Below are 22,776 nucleotides of genomic sequence, written 5' to 3'. Positions count from 1 at the left end.
TAATTTTTACATTCCATCAACAACAGGAAAACATTAAATGATTACCTCTGTAAATTTGTTCCGATTGGCTTGCAAGCCAACTTTTACTACCTCAAAAGGGTTGACCACAATGGCTTCTGTTAGTCCAGATCCCAATCCAGCAATGGCAAAGGTCTAGAAAAATTAAGTCAATCAATACTTTAAAACAAGTCATCATGTGTATGGGGTTAAACATCCTACTCATTACACTATGCAGCTGAATGTTATAATGAGAATGGAGAAACTCACATAAATGCACCATATACCATTACTAAACAGCTTTAGATCTTGATTAGATGCTGACAATTCATGAAGAAGAAATTACAGAAGCCACAAACCACATCCTAACAATTCAAAATAAAATGTCAAAGCCCCATCAACAATGACTTTGTCCTTTAATGAAAAGAAAGGTTGTTTTACTTATTTAAGGTGGATGCTAAAACATCTGCACATGTAACAACTAAAAGAGAGTTTGACTCAGAAAAGGAGAACTTCACTTTTAAACACCTACTTAAATACATTTATTGAGCATATAAGAAATTCAAGGAGGAGAACCACAAATAAAATGCTTATAAAAAGCTAAATTTCAGGTAACCAAACAGTATAGCCAAAAATATTTAAATGTATAGCCATATTCTTAGAGTCATTATTCTAGGAAATTAAGAAACAAAAGAAAACAGTTTAAAATTAATCCTTTATCTGACTTTTTAAACTGATAATTGCCCTATTCTTCTAGACCTAGAAGCTGAGGAATAAAAGTTGAGGTCAGAGATAAATAGGTTGTCTTGAAGGGCTCAGATAAAATCTAGAACATTTATCAAAAGGTGGCTGTGGGGCTTCCCTGGTGGCGCAGTGGTTGAGAGTCCACCTGCCGATGTGGGGGACATGGGTTCGTGCCCTGGTCCGGGAAGATCCCATGTGCCGCGGAGTGGCTAGGCCCGTGAGCCATGGCCGCTGAGCCTGCGCGTCCGGAGCCTGTGCTCCGCAACGGGAGAGGCCACAACAGTGAGAGGCCCGCGTATTGCAAAAAAAAAAAAAAAAAAAAAGGTGGCTGTGTATCAGGTTCTTATTTGTTATCTGTTAAGAACTTCTGCAGTAGGAAAGAACAACTTTCTAGAATTTTCCACTGAGTAGAATGCTTAAAGGATTTTCAGAAACTTTGTATCAAAAATAACCACAACTATTAAAACACACACACACACACACACACAAACACACACAGCAGGAAAACAAAATGAAACAAAGCCTCAAACCTTCAAAAGAGATGCTGAAAAAAATAATTCTTTGGTGCTGAAGCTCTAATTTCAGGGGAAGAGGTAATACTGTATACAACTAGGAGAAAAAAAAAAGTCAGTGAAGAGTAAAGAAGAGACGCTTGTATTCGGAGTCTCTAATTTCTTCAAAGTAGGAGACTAAAAGAGAAAAGGGAGAAAGGAATGTTCTATAACCTTAGAAGGGGAGGCAAGGTGGAACCAGGGCAGGATCCAGAGCCAGGAGGTCTGGGTTTAGGTTCTGGTTTTGCCACTTTATTGGCTGTGTGACCAGAGATGCCATGTACAGTAGTTTGGGCACAAAGTTACATGTGGAGGCTGAAATCAGCCTGCAGCCTACTTGCCAAGCCAGAAAGGCATCAGTCAGGAGAAAGGGGCACCTTTTCATAATCCACACAAAAACACCGTGTGTGTTAGCTGCAGATCTGTGTTTAAATCACTGAGTCTTTTAAAGAAGATGTGGTACATATATGCAATGGAATATTACTCAGACATTAAAAAGAATGAAATAATGTCATTTGTGGCAACATGGATGGACATGGAGATTATCATACTAAGTGAAGTAAGTCAGATAGAGAAAGACAAATATCACATGATATCACTTACACACAGAATCTTAAAAAAATGATACAAATGAACCTATTTACAAAACAGACTCACAGACTTAGAGAACGAATTTATGGTTATGGTCGGGGGGAAGGTTAGGGGAGGGGGATAGATTGGGAGTTTGGGATTGACATGTACACACTGCTATATTTAAAATAAAATGCCTTTCCATGAAAAAAAAAATCACTGAGTCTTTTATAAGCCACTGTTTTCTCATCTGTAAAATGGAGACAACAATATCTAATCTTTGATTTAATACGGTTATTCTGAGGGTCAAAATAATGTGTGAAGGCCTTTTGTAAAGTGCTGTACAAAACCACTGTTACTGTTGCATGACGAGGAAGAATGGGATTGTATACAGATTCTAGGAGAGAGGGGATAACTAATGTTTCCTTTCATGCCCCTTTATTACAATTTTAAACATATTTGTATAGGGTAACAGACAAAATATTTTATTCATTTACCTCAGACTTCCATCATGGAATCCAAAGGCAGAAAAAAAAAAATACTAGTCCCAAACTCTTCTGACTGAAAAAGCTAAAATCCAGATGTTCAAGTTTTTATTACTATACGCAATCTTCCAAGTAATTCACTTTTTTGTTCTTCTATAAAACTCAGCTACATTTGCTGTCAGAACTAGTGTTCAGCAGTCCCTCGTCAAAAGAATTGATCAGCTATCAGCGGATCATGTTACTCAGATTGTTCCAGAGACCAGGGGTAACTGTTGGGTTCCCAGCCTCCCAGGCTTTTCATGTAAGAGCACTAGGGGACATTTAATGGCTGTTTAAGTGTCTAGCTGTATCAAAAAGAAACTGTAATAAATGAGTTCAAGAAAAGAGAAAAACTGTATACAGTTTGCATGAATTCGGTGAGAGGAGCTGAGGTAGCCGAATGCTTTTCTGTTTGAATTCTCAAGACAGAAGTGCAGTCTCTCACACGGTACCAATGCTTGACACAGGATCAGCCATGGCCCTCTGGAAACTGCATTTTACTGTCCTTTGCTAGGAAGATTTTTTTTTTTTTTTTTAGAATTGGCTTCTTCTTCTTTTTTAAAATTTATTTATTTATTTATTTTTGGCTGTGTTGGGTCTCCGTTGCTACGCACGGGCTTTCTCTAGTTGCAGAGAGGGGCTACCCTTCACTGCTGTGCGTGGGCTTCTCATTGTGGTGGCTTCTCTTGTTGCAGAGCATGGGCTCTAGGCGCGCAGGCTTAAGTAGTTGTGGTTCGCAGGCTCTAGAGCACAGGCTCAGTAGTTATGGCGCACGTGCTTAGTTGCTCCGCAGCTTGTGGGATCTTCCAGGACCAGGGCTTGAACCCGTGTCCCCTGCATTGGCAGGCGGATTCTTAACCACTGCACCACCGGGGAAGCCCCGCTAGGGAGTTTTTAATCCTCTTTTTAACAAGATGTTTTCAAAGTAAAGGGAGACAGTCAGGGAAGACACTGAGGAATTAAAAAAAAATCTCAGCTTATTTCAGGACTCATGCTACCACTTCTCCTTCCATGAGAGGCCGCTTCACAGCCCCCTTGTTTAAGCAGGAGGCTGGACCAGAGGTTTCTTTGTCATAAAACAAAGTGACACTATTAGGTTTCTTAATTGGATTCTTCCTAGAAAGGGAGTATGTATGATTTTTTAAATAGCAGCTACTTCTTCTTAATGAATCTTTAGAAATAAAGTAATGAAAGAGTTGAAGCTCAGAACTCTGCCCCTCTGGCTGAGTTCTAAGGTGCATTCCAGCAGGTAAACTGGAGTATTTTCCTGGACGTTGGAAGACACATTGCCAATTGGAGGGCCAATGCAGATTTAGTTTAGTTTAGTTTAGTTTTGTTTTGCTTTGCAGGTTTGGGGGAGAAATTAGTGCATTGGCTCTCTCTGGGGCTCTCGCTGCATGCATATTGATAGAACCTATTTGGTCAATATTATTTAACTTGTTTTGTGAAAAGCAGCGAAATCACGAAGAAGGAAAGGAGTGGCATCGGCAAATGTTCAAATCACCAAATGACTTTCATGTAATAGTTGAGATGTGTCATTGTAAGATCACTGTTCTCCCCAACTATAAAAGGCCCCTCAGCCTCCATCTGACCACAGAGTGACCTGAAGTCCTATAGTTAATACAGCTTGAGCAAAAGCTGCAAAAGTGACCTGTTAGGAAATAATTTTAGGTACAGTGACTTTCACATAAATAGATATGTGCAGTATGTATGTGTAAACATACACATGTTTTGGCTTCAAAAGAGTCTTTGACAAATGTACTCTTTATATTCTTGACCATATCTCATATGGGCCTTTCCACACGTATCATTATTATCATAAATTCATCACTGGGAGCTATAAAATGGCCAAATTGTGAGTTATTAGGAAGATGGCTTTCAACAAGTAGCTGAACATTGAATAAGTCGAATTCATATTTTAGTAGCTGAGCTTGGGGAATCAAAAGGGTTTTTGTTTCCAGATTTTGCTGTATGAAATAACACACACACTTAAGTATAATAAATACTCTCACTTACCAATGCTGGTGACAGTGACACATATCCTAGCAATTTCTTGTACTGCTCAAAGGTGAAAAACTGTGAAACAAAACCAAACCCAGAGATTTATAACGATTTCCTGCAACAAACCTTTTAATTGACTCAAATTTCTTTAGTAAATCATTATATTCACCAGCATTCTAAAAAATGATAAACCATCAAACACAGTTTTTAATCCAGTCTTGGGTAGTTGCTATTGAATCTTACTTGAACATTCACATTTTCAAATGCAGCTATAATAGCCTACAGAAGAGCTGATGGAATCTTTTATAGCGGTAAATGAACCATACAGCTTCCATTTACCATGACCATTTTCAGTTTCCCCAGACATCAATAGACTCCTTTTTTATGGCAGTGATTCAAAATTATAGGCATAGAGACCTGAAATCTTTGGTCTCCTATGTTTTCTCTATGGCCTGCTTTCCCAGTGAATGCTCAATTTTCTAACCCATTTGTAAAAGACATCCACTTCTCAGCTTTAACTCGCATTTATACTGCTGTGTATCTCTACTGTTCCATGGGATTTCTAAACACTCAGTGATGACGAAGATGCCATGATAAACTAGGGAAGGACCCAACAAGGACATCTAGTCCATCCCCTGCCTGAAAGTAAGACTGTCCTCAACCTCAGTGAAGAAAGAGAGCTGCTTATTCCTTCCTTAAAAATCTGACGATGATGAAGATTTTGTTGGTTCCTTCAGTAGATGATGTTTAATATAATTTTCTCTGTAAATGGATTTCAATGGAGGCAAATCTAATCAATCACTTTGTATAATATGTTCCAAATAAAGTTCTCTCCTCTCTTTTTATATTATATATTTTGGACAACGATCTGCTTGAACATGATGGTTTGCTCCTGGGGTACTCTGTTAGGTAGCTGCCAACATCACTGATAAAACACACTCTTAGGTCCTGCTGGGGTCTGATTCTCAAGACCTCAGAAATGGCCTGGGTATTTTATGGTCTTAATATGTCTTCTACTCTATTACTTTATAACCCAGTACTATGGGGCAAGAAATAAATATAGATTTGAGAGCCAAATAATATTCTGTTGTTACAAAGAGGTAGTTCCATGTAAACATGGCTCTCATGTGTCTTTGGGCAGTTCCAGAGTCATTGCCATCACCAGATAGATGGATTCTCTTAAAGACTCAGTGACTATTTTTGTGCTATGTTCCTTTAAACCAACTCTGGATGTAGATTTCTGTAGAACAGGAATTCATTCATTCACTCATTCAACAAATATTTCTTGGTTCTACGCACTGGGGATGCAGCAGTAAACAAAGAGAAACCCCTGTCTTCTTGGTCTAACATTCCAGTGGATGGTGATAACCCTGAAACTATCCTAGTGTTCAAATAATACCACCAGGAGCCACAACAGGTTTGATGAGCGATGCACTAGAAACGATTAAAAGGAAAAGGGTTATGATCTTGGGTTTAAAAAATAATTTATTTTTTCTTCCTTTTCATGGTCATCATCGTAACTATTCTTTGATAACCACCCTGCGTGGATTTTGACATAAGCAGTCCTAGGTTTGAATCCGGAATTAGCTATGGAGGCATAGCTTGACCTTTCTAACCCTGAAGAACACAAAACTTCTAGAGTAGTCCTTAAATAAGAGAACTTGAGTAAGATTTCTTGACATTCCTGGCACATAGGAGACTTTCAGAAAATCTTAGTTTCCATTTCCTTTCTTCACTTTGGATACTAAAGGAACCATCGATCCCTTATGTACATGTATCATTCATGAGAGCTTGCTGTGGTCTAGGAAACATGCTAAGGCCTCTGGATGTGCTACTGCATTTAATCCATACAACATCACCAGGTAACAGGTTAGAGTACAACCAGGATTCCCACTTGTAGATACCTGTCCTGCAGCTAGTGAATGGAAGGATTGAGATTTCTCCCTAAGTCTAACTCCAAAGCCTGGGTATGCTCTTAACCACTACACTACACTGTACTGCTCACTGCTGAGCCATGATTTTTTAGTGGTTTGGAAAGAGGTTCTCTGCGATAGAGTTTTCTTTCTGCTGAGGTCTTCTTGCCTTCCCTGACCTTGGAAGCTGAGTCCCTTAAGGCAGAAGATTTCAAACTTTTTTGACCACAATCTACTATTTACCATATTTATCATAATCTATTTACCCAGCACAGGTGCACATGCACATGTAGTACACACTCATATTTATAACTGAAACAAAACATTGCTGTAAAACAATGTTTAGCTCTTCACTACGTGTAATGCATTGTTTCTACTCTATTTCATCAAAAAATTTTCTGGTGAACCACTACATCTAGTGACCCATCAAATTGATTTCAGGACTCACAGGTCATGACCCATACTTTGGAAACACTGCTCTAAGGGGTCTATGTGGGTTCGGGAAAGTTCTAGGAGATGATGGACCTCACAGAATGCCTCACTACCTTGCTCCCTTCCAGTGTGAGGATGCATTTTTTTTTCCTTCTGACTTTCTGTCATGACAAAGAATTAAGGAACAAACTGAGATCTCAAAGGAGAAGTGTGGGGACATAGACTTGACCTGTCACTCTAAGCAATTCTCACAGGCAATTCCAAGTCTACACTTTGGGGCAATTCTAGGCTTTTCATTTCCCCATCTCTAAAACTGTTTTTAAAAAACTACCACCAGCTGGTTGGTACTCATCAGCAGTCTGGCTGGAAGATTCTGGTGAATGGCTAGGATGAAGTGATTCAGGTTCCTACAAATAAAGAAGCCTCACAGATCAGAGATAAGTTGCTAATGTATTAAATTCAAAAGTAATGAACAGGGACTCCCCTGGTGGCGCAGTGGATAAGAATCTGCGCTCCCAATGCAGGGGGCCTGGGTTCGATCCCTGGTCTGGGAGCTAGATCCCACATGCATGCTACAACTAGGAGTTCGCATGCCACAACTGAGGAGCCCGTGAGGTGCAACTAAGGAGCCCGCCTGCTGAAACTAACACCCAGCGCAACCAAATAAATAAATAAATATTAAAGAAAAGTAGTGAACAATATATATTACATATTCTAATAAGCAAATAGTGCTTCAAACTAAAAATAAAAAACCTTGTTTTAATTTCTACCTTTGCAACCAAAGTCTAATTTACTGAATATAAAATAAAATATTATCTCAAGAAAGGAAATATTAAAATCTTTTAAAATGGATTTTCAATAATAGTAAATAACATAATGTCATAGTTTGAAACCAATATTAAATAAAAATATTCATTTATTCAACAAATATTTACTGGATGCCTCCCATGTGCAAAGCTTAGGAGACATTGTACTACAACTATATTCTTAAGAACTAGTAGATTAGTTGTTACTTTAATTCCTTTCTATAGAGCACTACTCTTTTACTTCCTTCATGATATTTCTTAATATTTCTCATCCACAACACTAGTTAGTGCAGAGATGTGATAAAGGTACCCTATCACATAAGACATGAGGTTACACTCTAAGGATGAAATTAGGAGGGTCAACGTGTAATAATGTCACCTACCCAGAGTCATGCAAATGTGTGACTTAAGAGGTTTGAAAACATTCGTAGTCAGTCAAGGCTTTGGGAACCTTGAATATAAAATCTTGAATCCAAATTAATATGTTATATATAACCTATAAAGTGGAACCTTGAAATTGGTAGTCTGGTTGGATTTATCCCAGGAAAGGGGCTGGACCTCGGGGACAGGCCGTGTGGTCCCTGGAGAAGTGTCAAGTTGTGCTTCGGCAGGGGAGGTGGGTACAGTTTGCCTGGGTGACCCAGCCCTCCGGACGGCACTTTCCCCTTTGCTTTCATCACGCTCACTAAGCAGTCTGATCACTAAGCTGACCTCCCAGATCGTCTATTCTGGGAGGCAGTTAAATTACGTGGAAACAGTTTGATCCATTTGGGTCTTACTTTTAACAAGTGGGACCTGAGCAGTGCTCAGACTAGGGTTAACTATTCCGCAATACAGAGGCAAACACCTTCTGGGTACACCTCTCAATACCCTGTGCATTTCTTTTCTTTTTTTTTTTTTTGCATTACAATTTTTTAAAATATCTTTATTGGAGTATAATTGCTTTACAACGGGGTGTTAGTTTCAGCTTTATAACAAAGTGAATCAGCTATACGTATATATATATATCCCCATATCCCCTCCCTCTTGCGTCTCCTTCCCACTCTCCCTATCCCATCCCTATAGGTGGTCACAAAGAACTGAGCTGATCTCCCTGTGCTATGTGGCTGCTTCCCACTAGCTATCTAGTTTACACTTGGTAGTATATATAAGTCCATGCAACTCTCTCACTTCATCCCAGCTTCCCCTTCCCCTTCCCCGTGTCCTCAAGTCCATTCTCTACGTCTGCATCTTTATCCCTGTCCTGCCCCTAGATTCTTCATAACCCTTTTTTTTCTTTGAGATTCCATATATATGTATTAGCAAACGGTATTTGTTTTTCTCTTTCTGACTTACTTCACTCTGTATGACAGACTCTAGATCCATCCATCTCACTAGAAATAACTCAATTTCGTTTCTTTTTATGGCTGAGTAATATTCCATTGTATATATGTGCCACATCTTCTTTATCCATTCATCTGTTGATGGACACTTGGTTGCTTCCATGTCCTGGCTATTGTAAATAGAGCTGCAATGAACATTCTGGTACATGACTCTTTTTGAATTATGGTTTTCTCAGGGTATATGCCCAGTAGTGGGATTGTTGGGTCATATGGTAGTCCTATTTTTAGTTTTTTAAGGATCCTCCATACTGTTCCCCATAATGGCTTTATTAATTTACATTCCCACCAAGAGTACAAGAGGGTTCCCTTTTCTCTACACCCTCTCCAGTATTTATTGTTTGTAGATTTTTTCATGATGGCCATTCTGACTGGTGTGAGGTGATACCTCATTGTAGTTTTGATTTGCATTTCTCTAATGATTAGTGATGTTGAGCATTCTTTCATGTGTTACTTGGCAAGCTGTATATCTTCTTTGGAGAAATGTGTATTTAGGTCTTCTGCCCATTTTTAGATTGGGTTGTTTGTATTTTTGATATTGAGGTGCATGAGCTGCTTGTAAATTTTGGAGATTAATCCTTTGTCAGTTGCTTCATTTGTAAATATTTTCTCCCATTCTGAGGAATGTCTTTTTGTCTTATTTATGGTTTCCTTTGCTGTGCAAAAGCTTTTAAGTTTCATTAGGTCCCATTTGTTTATTTTTCTTTTTATTTCCATTTCTATAGGTGGTGGGTCAAAAAGGATCTTGCTGTGATTTACGTCACAGAGAGTTCTGCCTATGTTTTCCTCTAAGAGTTTTATAGTGTCTAGCCTTACATTGAGGTCTTTAATCCATTTTGAGTTTATTTTTGTTTATGGTGTCAGGGAGTGTTCTAATTTCATTCTTTTACATGTAGCTGTCCAGTTTTCGCAGCATCACTTATTGAAGAGGCTGTCTTCTCTCCATTGTATATTCTTGCCTCCTTTATCAAAATTAAGGTGACCATATGTATGTGGGATTATCTCTGGGCTTTCTATCCTGTTCCATTGATATATATTTCTGTTTTTGTGCCAGTACCATATTGTCTTGATTACTGAAGCTTTGTAGTGTAGTCTGAAGTTAGGGAGCCTGATTCCTCCAGCTCCATTTTTCTTTCTCAAGATTGCTTTGGCTATTCGGGATCTTTTGTGTTTCCATACAAATTGTGAAATTTTTTGTTCTAGTTCTGTGAAAAATGCCATTGGTAGTTTGATAGGGATTGCACTGAATCTGTAGATTGCCTTGGATAGTACAGTCATTTGCACAATGTTGATTCTTCCAATCCAAGAACATGGTATATCTCTCCATCTGTTTGTATCACCTTTAATATCTTTCATCAGTGTCATAGTTTTCTGCATGCAAGTCTTTTGTCTCCTTAGGTAGGTTTATTCCCATATATTTTATGCTTTTTCTTGCAATGGTGAATGGGAGTGTTTCCTTAATTTCTCTTTCAAATTTTTCATCATTAGTGTATAGGAATGCAAGAGATCTCTGTGCATTAATTTTGTATCCTGCTACATTACCAAATTCATTGATTAGCTCTACAAATTTTCTGGCAGCATCTTTAGGATTCTCTATGTATAGTATCATGTCATCTGCAAACAGTGACAGCTTTACTTCCTCTTTTCCAATTAGGATTCCTTTTATTTCTTTTTCTTCTCTGATTGCTGTGGCTAAAACTTCCAAAACTACGTTGAATAATAATGGTGAGAGTGGGCAACCTTGTCTTGTTCCTGAACTTAGTGGAAATGGTTTCAGTTTTTCACCATTGAGAATGATGTTGGCTGTGGCTTTGTCATATATGGCCTTTATTTTGTTGAGGTAAGTTCCCTCTATGCCTACTTTCTGGAGGGTTTTTATCATAAATGGGTGTTGAATTTTGTCAAAAGCTTTCTCTGCATCTATTGAGATGATCATATGGTTTTTAATCCTTTAAGTTGTTAATATGGTTTATCACATTGCTTGATTTGCATATATTGAAGAATCCTTGCATTCCTGGGATAAATCCCACTTGATCGTGGTTATGTGATCCTTTTAATGTGCTGTTGGATTCTGTTTGCTAGTATTTTGTTGAGGATTTTCACATCTATGTTCATCAGTGATATTGGCCTGTAGTTTTCTTTCTTTGTGACATCTTCGTCTGGTTTTGGTATCAGGGTGACAGTGGCCTCGTAGAATGAGTTTGGGAGTGTTCCTCCCTCTGCTATATTTTGGAAGAGTTTGAGAAGGATAGGTGTTAGCTCTTCTCTGAATGTTTGATAGAATTCGCCTGTGAAGCCATGTGGTCCTGGGCTTTCGTTTGTTGGAAGATTTTTAAATCACAGTCTCAATTTCAGTGCTTGTGATTGGTCTGTTTATATTTTCTATTTCTTCCTGCTTCAGTCTCGGAAGGTTGTGCTTTTCTAAGAATGTGTCCATTTCTTCCAGGTTGTCCATTTTATTGGCATATAGTTGCTTGTAGTAATCTCTCATGATCCTTTGCATTTCTGCAGTGTCAGTTGTTATTTCTCCTTTTTCGTTCCTAATTCTACTGATTTGACTCTTCTCCGTTTTTTTCTTGATGAGTCTGGCTAATGGTTTATCAGTTTTGATTATTTTCTCAAAGAACCAGCTTTTAGTTTTACTGATCTTTGCTATTGTTTCCTTCATTTCTTTTTCATTTATTTCTGATCTGATATTTATGATTTCTTTCCTTCTGCTGACTTTGGGGGTTTTGTTCTTCTTTCTTTAATTGCTTTAGGTGTAATGTTAGGTTGTTTATCTGAGATGTTTCTTGAGGTAGGATTGTATTGCTATAAACTTCCCTCTTAGAACTGCTTTTGCTGCATCCCATAGGTTTTGGGTTGTCGTGTTTTATTGTCATTTGTTTCTAGGTATTTTTTGATTTCCTCTTTGATTTCTTCAGTGATCTCTTGGTTATAAAGTAGTGTATTGTTTAGCCTAAATGTGTTTTTATTTTTTACAGATTTTTTTCCTGTAATTGCTATCTAGTCTCATAGCACTGTGGTCAGAAAAGATACTTGATACAATTTCAATTTTCCAAAATTTACCAAGGCTTAATTTATGACCAAAGATATGATCTATCGTGAAGAATGTTCCATGAGCACTTGAGAAGAAAGTGTATTCTGTTGTTTTTGGATGGAATGTCTTATAAATATCAATTAAGTGCATCTTGTTAATGTATCATTTAAAGCTTGTGTTTCCTTATTTATTTTCATTTTGGATGATCTGTCCATTGGTGAAAGTGGGGTGTTGAAGTCCCCTACTATGATTGTGTTACTGTCGATTTCCCCTTTTATGGCTGTTAGCATTTGCCTTACATATTGAGGTGTTCCTATGTTGGGTGTATAAATATTTACAATTGTTATATCTTCTTCTTGGATTGATACCTTGATCATTATGTAGTGTCCTTCTTTCTCTCTTGTAATAGTCTTTATTTTAAAGTCTATTTTGTCTTATATGAGAATTGCTACTCCAGCTTTCTTTTGATTTCCATTTGCATGGAATATCTTTTTCCATCCCCTCACTTTCAGTCTGTATGTGTCCCTAGGTCTGAAGTCGGTCTCTGTAGACAACATATGTACGGGTCTTGTTTTTTTACCCATTCAGCCACCCTATGTCTTTTGGCTGGAGCATTTAATCCATTTACATTTAAAGTAATTATCAATATGTATGTTCCTATTACCATTTTCTTAATTGTTTTGGGTTTGCTATTGTAGGTCTTTTCCTTCTCTTGTGTTTCCTGCGTAGAGAAGTTACTTTAGCATTTGTTGTAAAGCTGGTTTGGTGGTGCTGAATTCTCTTAGCTTTTGCTTGTCTGTAAAGGTTTTAATTTCTCCATCAAATCTGAATGAGATCCTTGCTGGGTAGAGTAATCTTGGTTGTAGGTTTTTCCCTTTCATCACTTTAAACATGTCCTGCCACTCCCTTCTGGCTTGCAGAGTTTCTGGTGAAAGATCATCTGTTAACCTTATGGGGATTCCCTTGTATGTTATTTGTTGCTTTTCCCTTGCTGCTTTTAATATTTTTCCTTTGTATTTAATTTTTGATAGTTTGATTAATATGTGTATTGGCATGTTTCTCCTTGGATTTATCCTGTACGGGACTCTCTGCACTCCCTGGACTTGATTAACTATTTCCTTTCCCATATTAGGGAAATATCTTCAAATATTTTCTCAGTCCCTTTCTTTTTCTCTTATTCTTCTGGGACACCTATAATGCGAATGTTGGTGCATTTAATATTGTCCCAGAGGTCTCTGAGACTGTCCTCAATTATTTTCATTCTTTTTTCTTTATTTTGCTCTGTGGTAATTATTTCCACTATTTTATCTTCCAGGTCACTGACCCCTTCTTCTGACTCAGTTATTCTGCTATTGATTCCTTCTAGAGAATTTTTAATTTCATTTATTGTGTTGTTCATCACTGTTTGTTTGCTCTTTAGTTCTTCTAGGTCCTTGGTAAATGTTTCTTATACTTTCTCCATTCTATTTCCAAGATTTTGGATCATCTTTACCATGATTACTCTGAATTCTTTTTCAGGTATACTGCCCATTTCCTCTTCGTTTGTTTGGTCTGGTGGGTTTTTACCTTGCTCCTTCATCTGCTCTGTGTCTCTCTGTCTTCTCATTTTGCTTATCTTACTGTGTTTGGGGTCTCCTTTTCTGCAGGTTTGTAGTTCCCGTTGTTTTTGGTGTCTGTCCCCAGTGGCTTAGGTTGGTTCAGTGGGTTGTGTAGGCTTTCTGGTGGTGGGGACTAGTGCCTGTGTTCTGGTGGATGAGGCTGGATCTTGTCTTTCTGGTGGGCAGGACTGTGCCCAGTGGTGTGTTTTGGGATGCCTGTGACCTTATTATTATTTTAGGCAGCCTCTCTGCTAATTTGTGGGGTTGTGTTCCTGTGTTGCTAGTTGTTTGTCATATGGTGTCCTGCACTGTCGCTTGCTGGTCATTGAGTGGAGCTGGGTCTTAGCGCTGAGATGGAGATCTCTGGGAGAGCTTTCGCTGTTTGATACTATGTGGAGCCGGGTGGTCTCTGGTGAACCGATGTCCTGAACTCGGCTCCCCCACCTCAGAGGCACAGACCTGACACCCAGCTGGAGCATCAAGACCCTGTCAGCCACACGGCTCAGAAGAAAAGGGAGAAAAAAAGAAAGAAAGAAATAAAAAATAAAATAACGTTATTAAAATAAAAAATAATTATTAAAAATTAAAAAGCAATAAAAAAAGAAAAAAAAAGAAAGAAGAGAGCAACCAAACCAAAAACAAATCCACCAATGATAACAAGCACTAAAAACTTAGTAAAAAAAAAACAAAAACAAAAAAACACGGACAGACAGAACCGTAGGACAAATGGTAAAAGCAAAGCTATACAGACAAAACCACACAATGAAGCATACACATACACACTCACAAAAAGACAAAAAGGAAAAAAACATATATATCGTTGCTCCCAAAGTCCACTGCCTCAATTTTGGGATGATTCGTTGTCTATTCAGGTATTCCACAGATTCAGGGTACATCAAGTTGATTGTGGAGATTTAATCTGCTGTTCCTGAGGCTGCTGGGAGAGATTTCCCTTTCTCTTCTTTATTTGCACAGCTCCTGGGGTTCAGCTTTGCATTGGCCCCACCTCTGTGTGTAGGTCGCCTGAGGGCGTCTGTTCCTGCCTAGACAGGATGGGGTTAAGTAGCAGCTGATTAGGGGGATTTGGTCACTCAGGCTAGGGGGAGGGAGGGGTATGGAATGTGGGGCGAGCCTGCAGCGGTAGAGGCTGGCATGACGTTGCAGCAGCCTGAGGCGTGCCGTGTGTTCTCCTGGGGAAGTTGTCCCTGGATCACGGGACCCTGGCAGTGGAGGGCTACACAGGCTCCCGGGAGGGGAGGTGTGGACAGTGACCTGTGCTTGTACACAGGCTTCTTGGTGGCTGCAGCAGCAGCCTTAGCATCTCATGCCCGTCTCTGGGGTCCGCACTGATAGCCACAGCCCGCGCCCATCTCTGGAGCTCGTTTAGGCGGTGTTTTGAATCCCCTCTCCTTGCGCACCCTGAAACAATGGTCTCTTGCCTCTTAGGCAAGTCTAGACTTTTCCCAGACTCCCTCCTGGCTAGCTGTGGTGCACTAGTCCCCTTCACAATGTGCTCATGCAGCCAACCCCAGTCCTCTCCCTGGGATCCGACCTCCGAAGCCCGAGTCTGAGCTCCCAGCCCCCAGCCATCCTGGCGGTTGAGCAAACAAGCCTCTCGGGCTGGTGAGTGCTGGTTGGCACCAATCCTCTGTGCGGGAATCTCTCCGCTTTGCCCTCCGCACCCCTGTTGCTGCGATCTCCTCCGTGGCTCCGAAGCTTCCCCCTCGCCACTCCCTGTCTCTGCCAGCGAAGGGGCTTCCTAGTGTGTGGAAACCTTTCCTCCTTCACAGCTCCCTCCCACTGGTGCAGGTCCCGTCCCTATCCTTTTGTCTCTGTTTATTCTTTTTTCTTTTGCCCTACCAAGGTATGTGGGGAGTTTCTTGCCTTTTGGGAAGTCTGAGGTCTTCTGCCAGCGTTCAGTAGGTGTTCTGTAGGACTTGTTCCACGTGTAGATGTATTTCTGATGTATTTGTGGGGAGGAAGGTCAATTCCATGTCTTACTCTTCCGCCATCTTGAAGGTCTCTTCCACCCTGTGCATTTTGAGGCCTCCCAGTTTGGCTGGTGGGAACAGACACTGTTCCCAGCTCCGCATGACTGCCCAGCACTGATCCCTTGAATCCTTCGGACAGCTGTTTCCAGGCCTTGCTTGTTTCCTCATATGTGCTCAGGTCAGCTGAATACTTGAGACATCCCTCTGCAGACCTTAGGTGTCTCTCTCTGTGCAGCTCTCTCCTTCTCTGGTGCTATGGCCTGGGAGCTCTAGGTGCCTTGCCCTCCCTGGCCTCTCAGCTCCTTCTCAACCCAGGGAGTCCACTGGTTGAGGGAGTCAACTGGATTTCTCCTGTGTGTCCCTGGAAACTCTCTCAAGCCAGTGACCTGGGGCAATCCATAGGGCTCATCTCATTTGTTTTCCATCTCAGGTATGACTCTCCCTCCTTGTCTTATGTCCAGTGTCTTAAAAATTGTGGTTTCATATATGTTGTTCATTTTCTGTTCTTGCTGTTTCAGGCAGGAGAGAAAATCTGGTCCCTGTGACTTCATCTTGGCTGGAAATACAGTGGTGAACAAATAGACTTCACAGTATATCAGTATAATCTTTCATGAGTTTGGTTAGCATTAAGCAGTCCTTGAGAATCTGACCATGGAATAATGGTGTTTCTGGACCTGTGAAGCTCAAGACTAGATCCTGGAACCTGGCACGTTGTTCCTGCCATCCCTGAGTAAACAGCTGGTCTCTTTCTGAGGTCTTCATTTCTTTTTGCTAACTACAATACTAATTCTGTCTTCATTTGTGAAAAGGGAAGTTTCATTTATTTAGCATAAATGAATCTTATTATTTTAATGATGAATCTCATTTCAAAGAATAAAGTACAGAAAAAACAACATTATCTGTTTCTAGACATTGTCTGTTTATATACACACACACACATAATATTCAGAGAGCATATATACGTATGTATGTGTGTGTATATATCTATGGTCTCTGAATATTTTTTCAAAGTAAACTTTGATGACATACAATGAAGCAGTTTATGATGTATGAAACTGTTGCAATCAGATGATCATTTTCCTCACAAATACTAAGATAAAGTATCTATAAAATGAGTGTTTTCATAAATTGTGCTGAAAAACAAGTGCTATCCATCTGGCAAAGATACACTAAACTCGAAGTTATACTTAAAAAGCCAACGTACTTACCATATGTCTCAATAATTTTAAGGTAAAATCTACTTGAAACAACATGTCTGGGACACATACACCATATCCAGTTGCCCAGAAGTTCATCTGTTAACCATTGTTCTGGCAGGGAGCATTGCTTTTTTTAAGTAGAGACTAATTCAGTTTTGTAAAGCTCAAGTTTTTTTTTCTTCCGTAAAAGACTGTTCAACATTGATAAACCTTAATCTTCTTAAAGTTTAAATTGTCTCCAACATACAGTATTAAGAAAAAATATTCCATGAAAAACTAATTATAGTTTACTTTATTTATACACGTAAAACTCTGAACAAATGAATATATAATTCCATGGAGACAAAGTGACTTTCCTCTTGAACAGGAACTATGCTCTGTTTGTTTACTTGGGCAATCTTTTATCAAGTGAAGCCATTTCATAATTCAACTCAGCCCTCTTGTGTACTTTGGTGAACTTTTTCCAGATTCTCTATTGCGATTCAGATCCTTTTCTTTCTTTTTTTTTTTTTGATTCAGATCCTTATAATGAAATTTGTATTGAAGTAATAATATAAAATCACAAAAACTATGGCAACGAAGAGGATGAATTTACAGAGAAAGCATGTTTTAAAGCTTTGCTTTCTGAATTCTAGACCTGAATTAAATCCTATTAAATCACCATTTTCACAGGATGTAAAAGTCTGGTGTCTGTGTATATATGTTGGGTTTTTTTAATCATAATTTTTAACTCAGTCACCCTCTTAATTAACTGATATAAGTATATAAGCTGTTTTTCTTACCTTTCAGGAATGTTGGGAACACAAATTGAGTAATGTATGTGAAAAAAACTTTATGTCATTAGCTGGAAAGGAAGTCTTTCAGTCTAAGTTTATGTTATCCTTATTATGGAAAGACAAAGCCATATTTGGTGATGTCAGTGGTGTGGGGGGAGGGGCAATGCCAGTCAGAGCCACTGGGATCAGGACTTTTGTCTGAAAGAACTTATAAAAGCACGATCAGATTTAGTTCTTTCTCCCCAGAGGTCCTGCTAGATCTCCATGTTCTTATCCAGATACTGAACCAGCAGGTAGTACATAAATGTCCATAGTTATAAGATTATGCAGAAGCCGCATAGCACAGGGAGATCAGCTCGGTGACCACCTAGAGGGGCGGGATAGGGAGGGTAGGAGGGAGACGCAAGAGGGAGGAGATAATATGTGTACATATTGCTGAATCACTTTGTTATACAGCAGAAACTAACACACCATTGTAAAGCAATTATACTCCAATAAAGATGTTAAAAAAAAAAAAGAATGGAAATGAGTGTAGTGGAAGTAATGATTTTGTGAAAACCAGAATAGAGAATTTTAACAGAGGAGGCCAGGGGGAAAAATGAAGTTAGCACACCAAATAAATGTGCTATATGAGAATCATACACAAAGAAATATAATGTCTTAGTGTGCTCTGTTCATAAAATGAGAATGATTTAAGGAGAAAGGCTTTTCTACCTCGCCTCTCTCCTCTCCTCTCCCTCTCTCTTTCTTTAATAATTATTGCTCCAAAGGCAAAGTTATGAATTGCCTTGAGAAAAAGTCCAAGCTCTTTTGTGGCTGCTGTGGTTTGATTACATGAATTTCATTCACCACTGTGCTTTTTGTATAATTTCCCCATTAGAAGGGAATGCCTTTACCTGGAAAAAAATAATCCACAAATCAACATAGCAATATTTGAGAGACTGACCAAGTCTAATTATGATAAAAATTGTTACAATTTAAAAAATTTAAGATTTTTAAAAATTTTAGAAGTTTTAGTATTTTATGTTTAATTTCCATTAATGTCCCATCATTTATGGTGGGATGTGTTGATGCTGAAGCTCTTACTACAGTCTATTTTCAGTTGGTGGGAAGGCATACAATGTTTACCTTCACTGCTCTTTTTGGTGTTTCAGCCAAGATGGGTGGCAGAATTCCCTTGTAAAAACCGAACAACCTATTGGAGAAATAAAAAGATTTATATAAGTAAGGGAATTAGGAAACAGGTGATTGTGCTGTTGTTTATGGATGAAGCAACTAATCTTAAAGTATTCCCAATTTCAATGTAGCACATCAGTCGTGAAATCTTCCTTTGTTTTAATTCTAAAGTGAAGAGATTATGATATCTACTATGACATTCAGAAGAGGAATAAATGATACTGAGACTGGAACCCCTTAGGTAAGTTGCTAAACATAATCATGAGTTGTACCTTAAAGCTAAAGTCAGCCCTCCTTAATCTAAGGAATCTTGAATTTAGTTTTCCAGTTGTGTGGTTGGTAGTAGCCTCAAGCTGTCTACCGTCTTGCATTTCCTCCCTGTGATCACCAAATGAGGTTAGTGCTATCCCTAAGCCCACTAGACTGAAACTTCTGAGGCTAACCAGGAGATGAAAACCTCAATTTTAGGTTTACTAACACAGGGGAACTAACAAACTCTATGGCTGTGGAACTAGGGCTCCCAGCTCTGTCCTGAATTAGTCATAATTTTTTTAACTTCCTTGGTGGAGATGGAAGGAGGTCAGGGAGGGCTAATTACAGGGACATACGCTGCTGACAGAAGAAATGTCAAACTCCCCTGCTGATATGCAATCTCACAGGGCATGGGACAGCTATTGTTGCCAATATTGAGGGACTCATGGTTACATATTCAGACACTTTTAGGAAAAAAAAGAATGAGTGCCATATGCTTATGATAAGTTTTATAAAAAGTCACCACTTACTTCTCATTAAAATTTAAGATTCAAAATTTTATATTTGTCTGTCCTGGAATCTTTACATATATATATGCTATACCCTCATTTAAACCTGAAAATATTTCAACAGAAGAGAATATTCTGCATCATTTTCTGAGATAATCAGTTTCCCTGGTGAACCCATAAGTGGCTACAGATAAAGGCAGGACTCAACGTGTTCCTATTTTAGGATATACATTTAATATCCTAGAGAAAGCTGGAGCTTCTCTGATTGACCCATCAAACTTCACTCCATCTCCCTTATTTGGGTTCTGCTTCTAGCTGAGCTTCTGGAACAATAACGTTAAGAATTTATTCAGATTAACCCACTGTGCCACCCAATCCAACATGGTGACCTCTTTTTTTTTTTTTTTTTTTTTTTGCAGCACGCGGGCCTCCCACAGCTGTGGCCTCTCCCGTTGCGGAGCACAGGCTCCGGACGCGCAGGCTCAGCGGCCATGGCTCAAGGGCCCAGCCGCTCCGCAGCATGTGGGTGTGCACACATGTGTATGTAACCAGGACACAAATATTTGTTAAGATTATGGATTTTATGAAGAGGAAGAAAGGAATTAAATGATCCCCTGATGTGGTCTTATTTTGCCCACTATTTTCGACCTAATGAATAGTACTAGCATTTGTATATAGGAAGTAAAGCAGAATCTGCTTTGAAGAACTATGGGAATTCATGAATTCCCCCCCACCTCCTTTCCATTCCAACTACTGATGCCTGAAATTCACTTGTAAAACTTAAATACTCTTTGTCATTTAAATTTCATTATAAATTAATTATTATATAATTTTCAGCATGAGAGTGACTAAGCATAGGTTTGGTCTTCCTAAAAGATAAATGTGATTTTCCTGAATAGAAGTTCTATATTTATAATAAAAGACATTATTAGTTCTGTTTTTCTTGGGCTGATTTTTTCACATCTGGAAGAGTATGTCTGGGTATAGGGGGGAAACAAAGAAGAACATTTAAGTAAGTAAAGCTTTTAGGACACAGTGTCCTGATTAATAGAGGTACTTGAAATCCCATACAACGGAGAACAGATATAGGACGAACAGTTGCTCAGCCTGGAGAAGAAAGAGCTTAGGGACAAACATGAGGAACATGATGGATCTTTTGAAAAATGAGCATGTAGGAAAGAGATTAGACTTTTCTGTTTGTTTCCAGGTGGTAGAACTAGGACCAACAGGTTCAAGCAACAAGGAAAGACACATTTTTGGCTCAGTGGGAGCTTAATACGAGGAAGTACTTCTAATAATCTGAACTATCTGAAGATAGAATGGACTCTCTTGAAGAGTGTGAGTTCCTTTTGGTATGTGGTCAAGCGGTCTGGATGGCCACTCATCATGGATGCCAGAAATGGACGTACACGGCAATGGAAGGATTTGAGGGACCTCAAGCTTGGTTTACTCCAATCCTCAGATTTTGTTATTCTAAGAAAAAGAACAAGAAGACATGGGAAAGCACTTTTCTGAAGAGACAAACTCTGCATTACTTTGAACTTTTGCCTAACGTGGAGCACTGCTTCTCTGGAGGAGGACAAGAAGTCTTATAAGCAACACAGAAGGTCTTCATTTTAAAAATGATGAGAGAAAATATTAAAAAGAGGTGTAAGGCAGGAGGGAAGAAAGGCAGCTGGGAGAGCCATAAGGATTTAATCTGAAAAGAGCTGGGAGGTCCAGAGCCCTCTGCTTCATGTTGGCGATGCTTCCTTGATACGTCCTCTTTCTCCACTCTCTGCTCTGCTCCTTTCATGTGCAATCATCTTCCCCTCCCCCACCAGCTCCAGCCATCCCACCAACCTGAACTCTCTAATGAGGAATGAAGAGCTTTAAAGGGAGATTCTCAAGGACCATGGGCAGCATTTGCTGGCAAATGGGAAGCTAGAACTATGTACTTCCTTGCATTATTTTTACAGTATATCCATGCAATATCGGGCAACTATGGAATAGCCAGGCTGGCACCTCTTCTGCTGAGAATTGCCCCACCCAATTTTTTTTAAACCACTGGAACCAACGTATTAGTACAATATGATACTGCTTGTAGGCAGTGGTTGACTGGGCATCTCGCTACATGGATCCAAGTGGTTTTCTGCCTCTGTGCCCCAGCTAATCTGACCCAAGCAGTGCTTTTCTCCAGGATTTTGGAATTGGAATTGAAAAGGTCAGCCTCACTCTGTGTGGCTGAAGCTCTAAGATATAAAGCCAGAATATCAACAGCAGTCATGTTTTCTGTCAATCTGCAGTGATAAGAAAGAAGGAAGCCATCGTTCAGGGAAACAAAGAAGAAAGATAGAGAAGTTCTGGTACTGTGAGTGTGATCCCGCTGACAGGATTTCTTTAAGCCTAGTTACACCGTGACCCTTCTTAAATACTGACATTTCCCTTTGCTTTTGATCCTTTGAGATACCCAGTAACATTTATAATAAATTCCTTTATGTACTTACAACCCAAAGTCCCGGATCAGGAAATTGGTCCCTACAGCCAAAGTGGCTGCTGCTGTACCTCCGTACCACGCCCTCTCCCATGAAAAGCGTTCGGTCAGGTAAGAGTAGCACTTGGGCCAATCCAAAGAGTCACACCCAAAATGTGATCAAGAATGCAAATCTAAACTACAATGAGGTACCACCTCACACCAGTCAGAATGGACATAATTAAGAAGTCTACAAATAATAAGTGTTAGAGAGGGTGTGAAGAAAAGGGAACCCTCTTACACTGTTGGTGGGAATGTAAATTGGTGGAGTTATTATGGAAAACAGTATGGAGGTTCCTCAAACAACTAAAAATAGAGTTGCCGTATGATCCAGCAATCCCACTCCTGGGCATATGCCCAGACAAAGCTATAATTCGAAAAGATACATGCACCCCTATGTTCGTAGAAGCACTATTTATAATAGCCAAGGCATGGAAATAACCTAAATGTCCATCGACAGATGAATGGATAAAGAAGATGTGGTATATATGTACAATGGAGTACTACTCAGCTATAAAAAAGAATGAAATAATGCTGTTTGCAGCTACATGTATGGACCTAGAGATTATCATACTAAGCGAAGTAAGTCAGAAGGAGAAAGACAAATACCATATATCACTCATATGTGGAATCTAAAATATGACATGAACATATCTATGAAACAGAAACAGACTCATAGGCAGAGAATGGACTTGTGGTTGCCAAGGGGGAGAGGGGGTGAGGGAGAGAAGAACTGGGAGCTTGCGATTAGCAAACTACTATTTATAGGACGGATAAACAACAAGGGGCTACTGTATAGCAAAGGG

General features: G+C 39.4%; 1 protein-coding gene across 1 annotated transcript in view; it reads right to left on the bottom strand.

Annotated features, from left to right (window-relative positions):
• Positions 1 to 22,776, bottom strand: part of SLC25A21 (solute carrier family 25 member 21) — a 511,705-nt gene that overhangs the window by 57,629 nt on the left and 431,300 nt on the right. The window contains exons 4-6 of the mRNA XM_067737301.1: positions 18,650 to 18,716; positions 4,403 to 4,462; positions 46 to 153 (exon numbers count right to left, since the gene is read on the bottom strand). Of these exons, the coding sequence (XP_067593402.1) occupies positions 46 to 153; positions 4,403 to 4,462; positions 18,650 to 18,716 (235 nt within the window). The remainder of the gene's footprint in view (positions 1 to 45; positions 154 to 4,402; positions 4,463 to 18,649; positions 18,717 to 22,776) is intronic.

This window comes from Pseudorca crassidens, chromosome 1 (assembly GCF_039906515.1).
Source record: "Pseudorca crassidens isolate mPseCra1 chromosome 1, mPseCra1.hap1, whole genome shotgun sequence".
Lineage (NCBI taxonomy): Eukaryota > Metazoa > Chordata > Mammalia > Artiodactyla > Delphinidae > Pseudorca > Pseudorca crassidens.
This window is presented reverse-complemented; position numbering and strand designations above follow the sequence as displayed.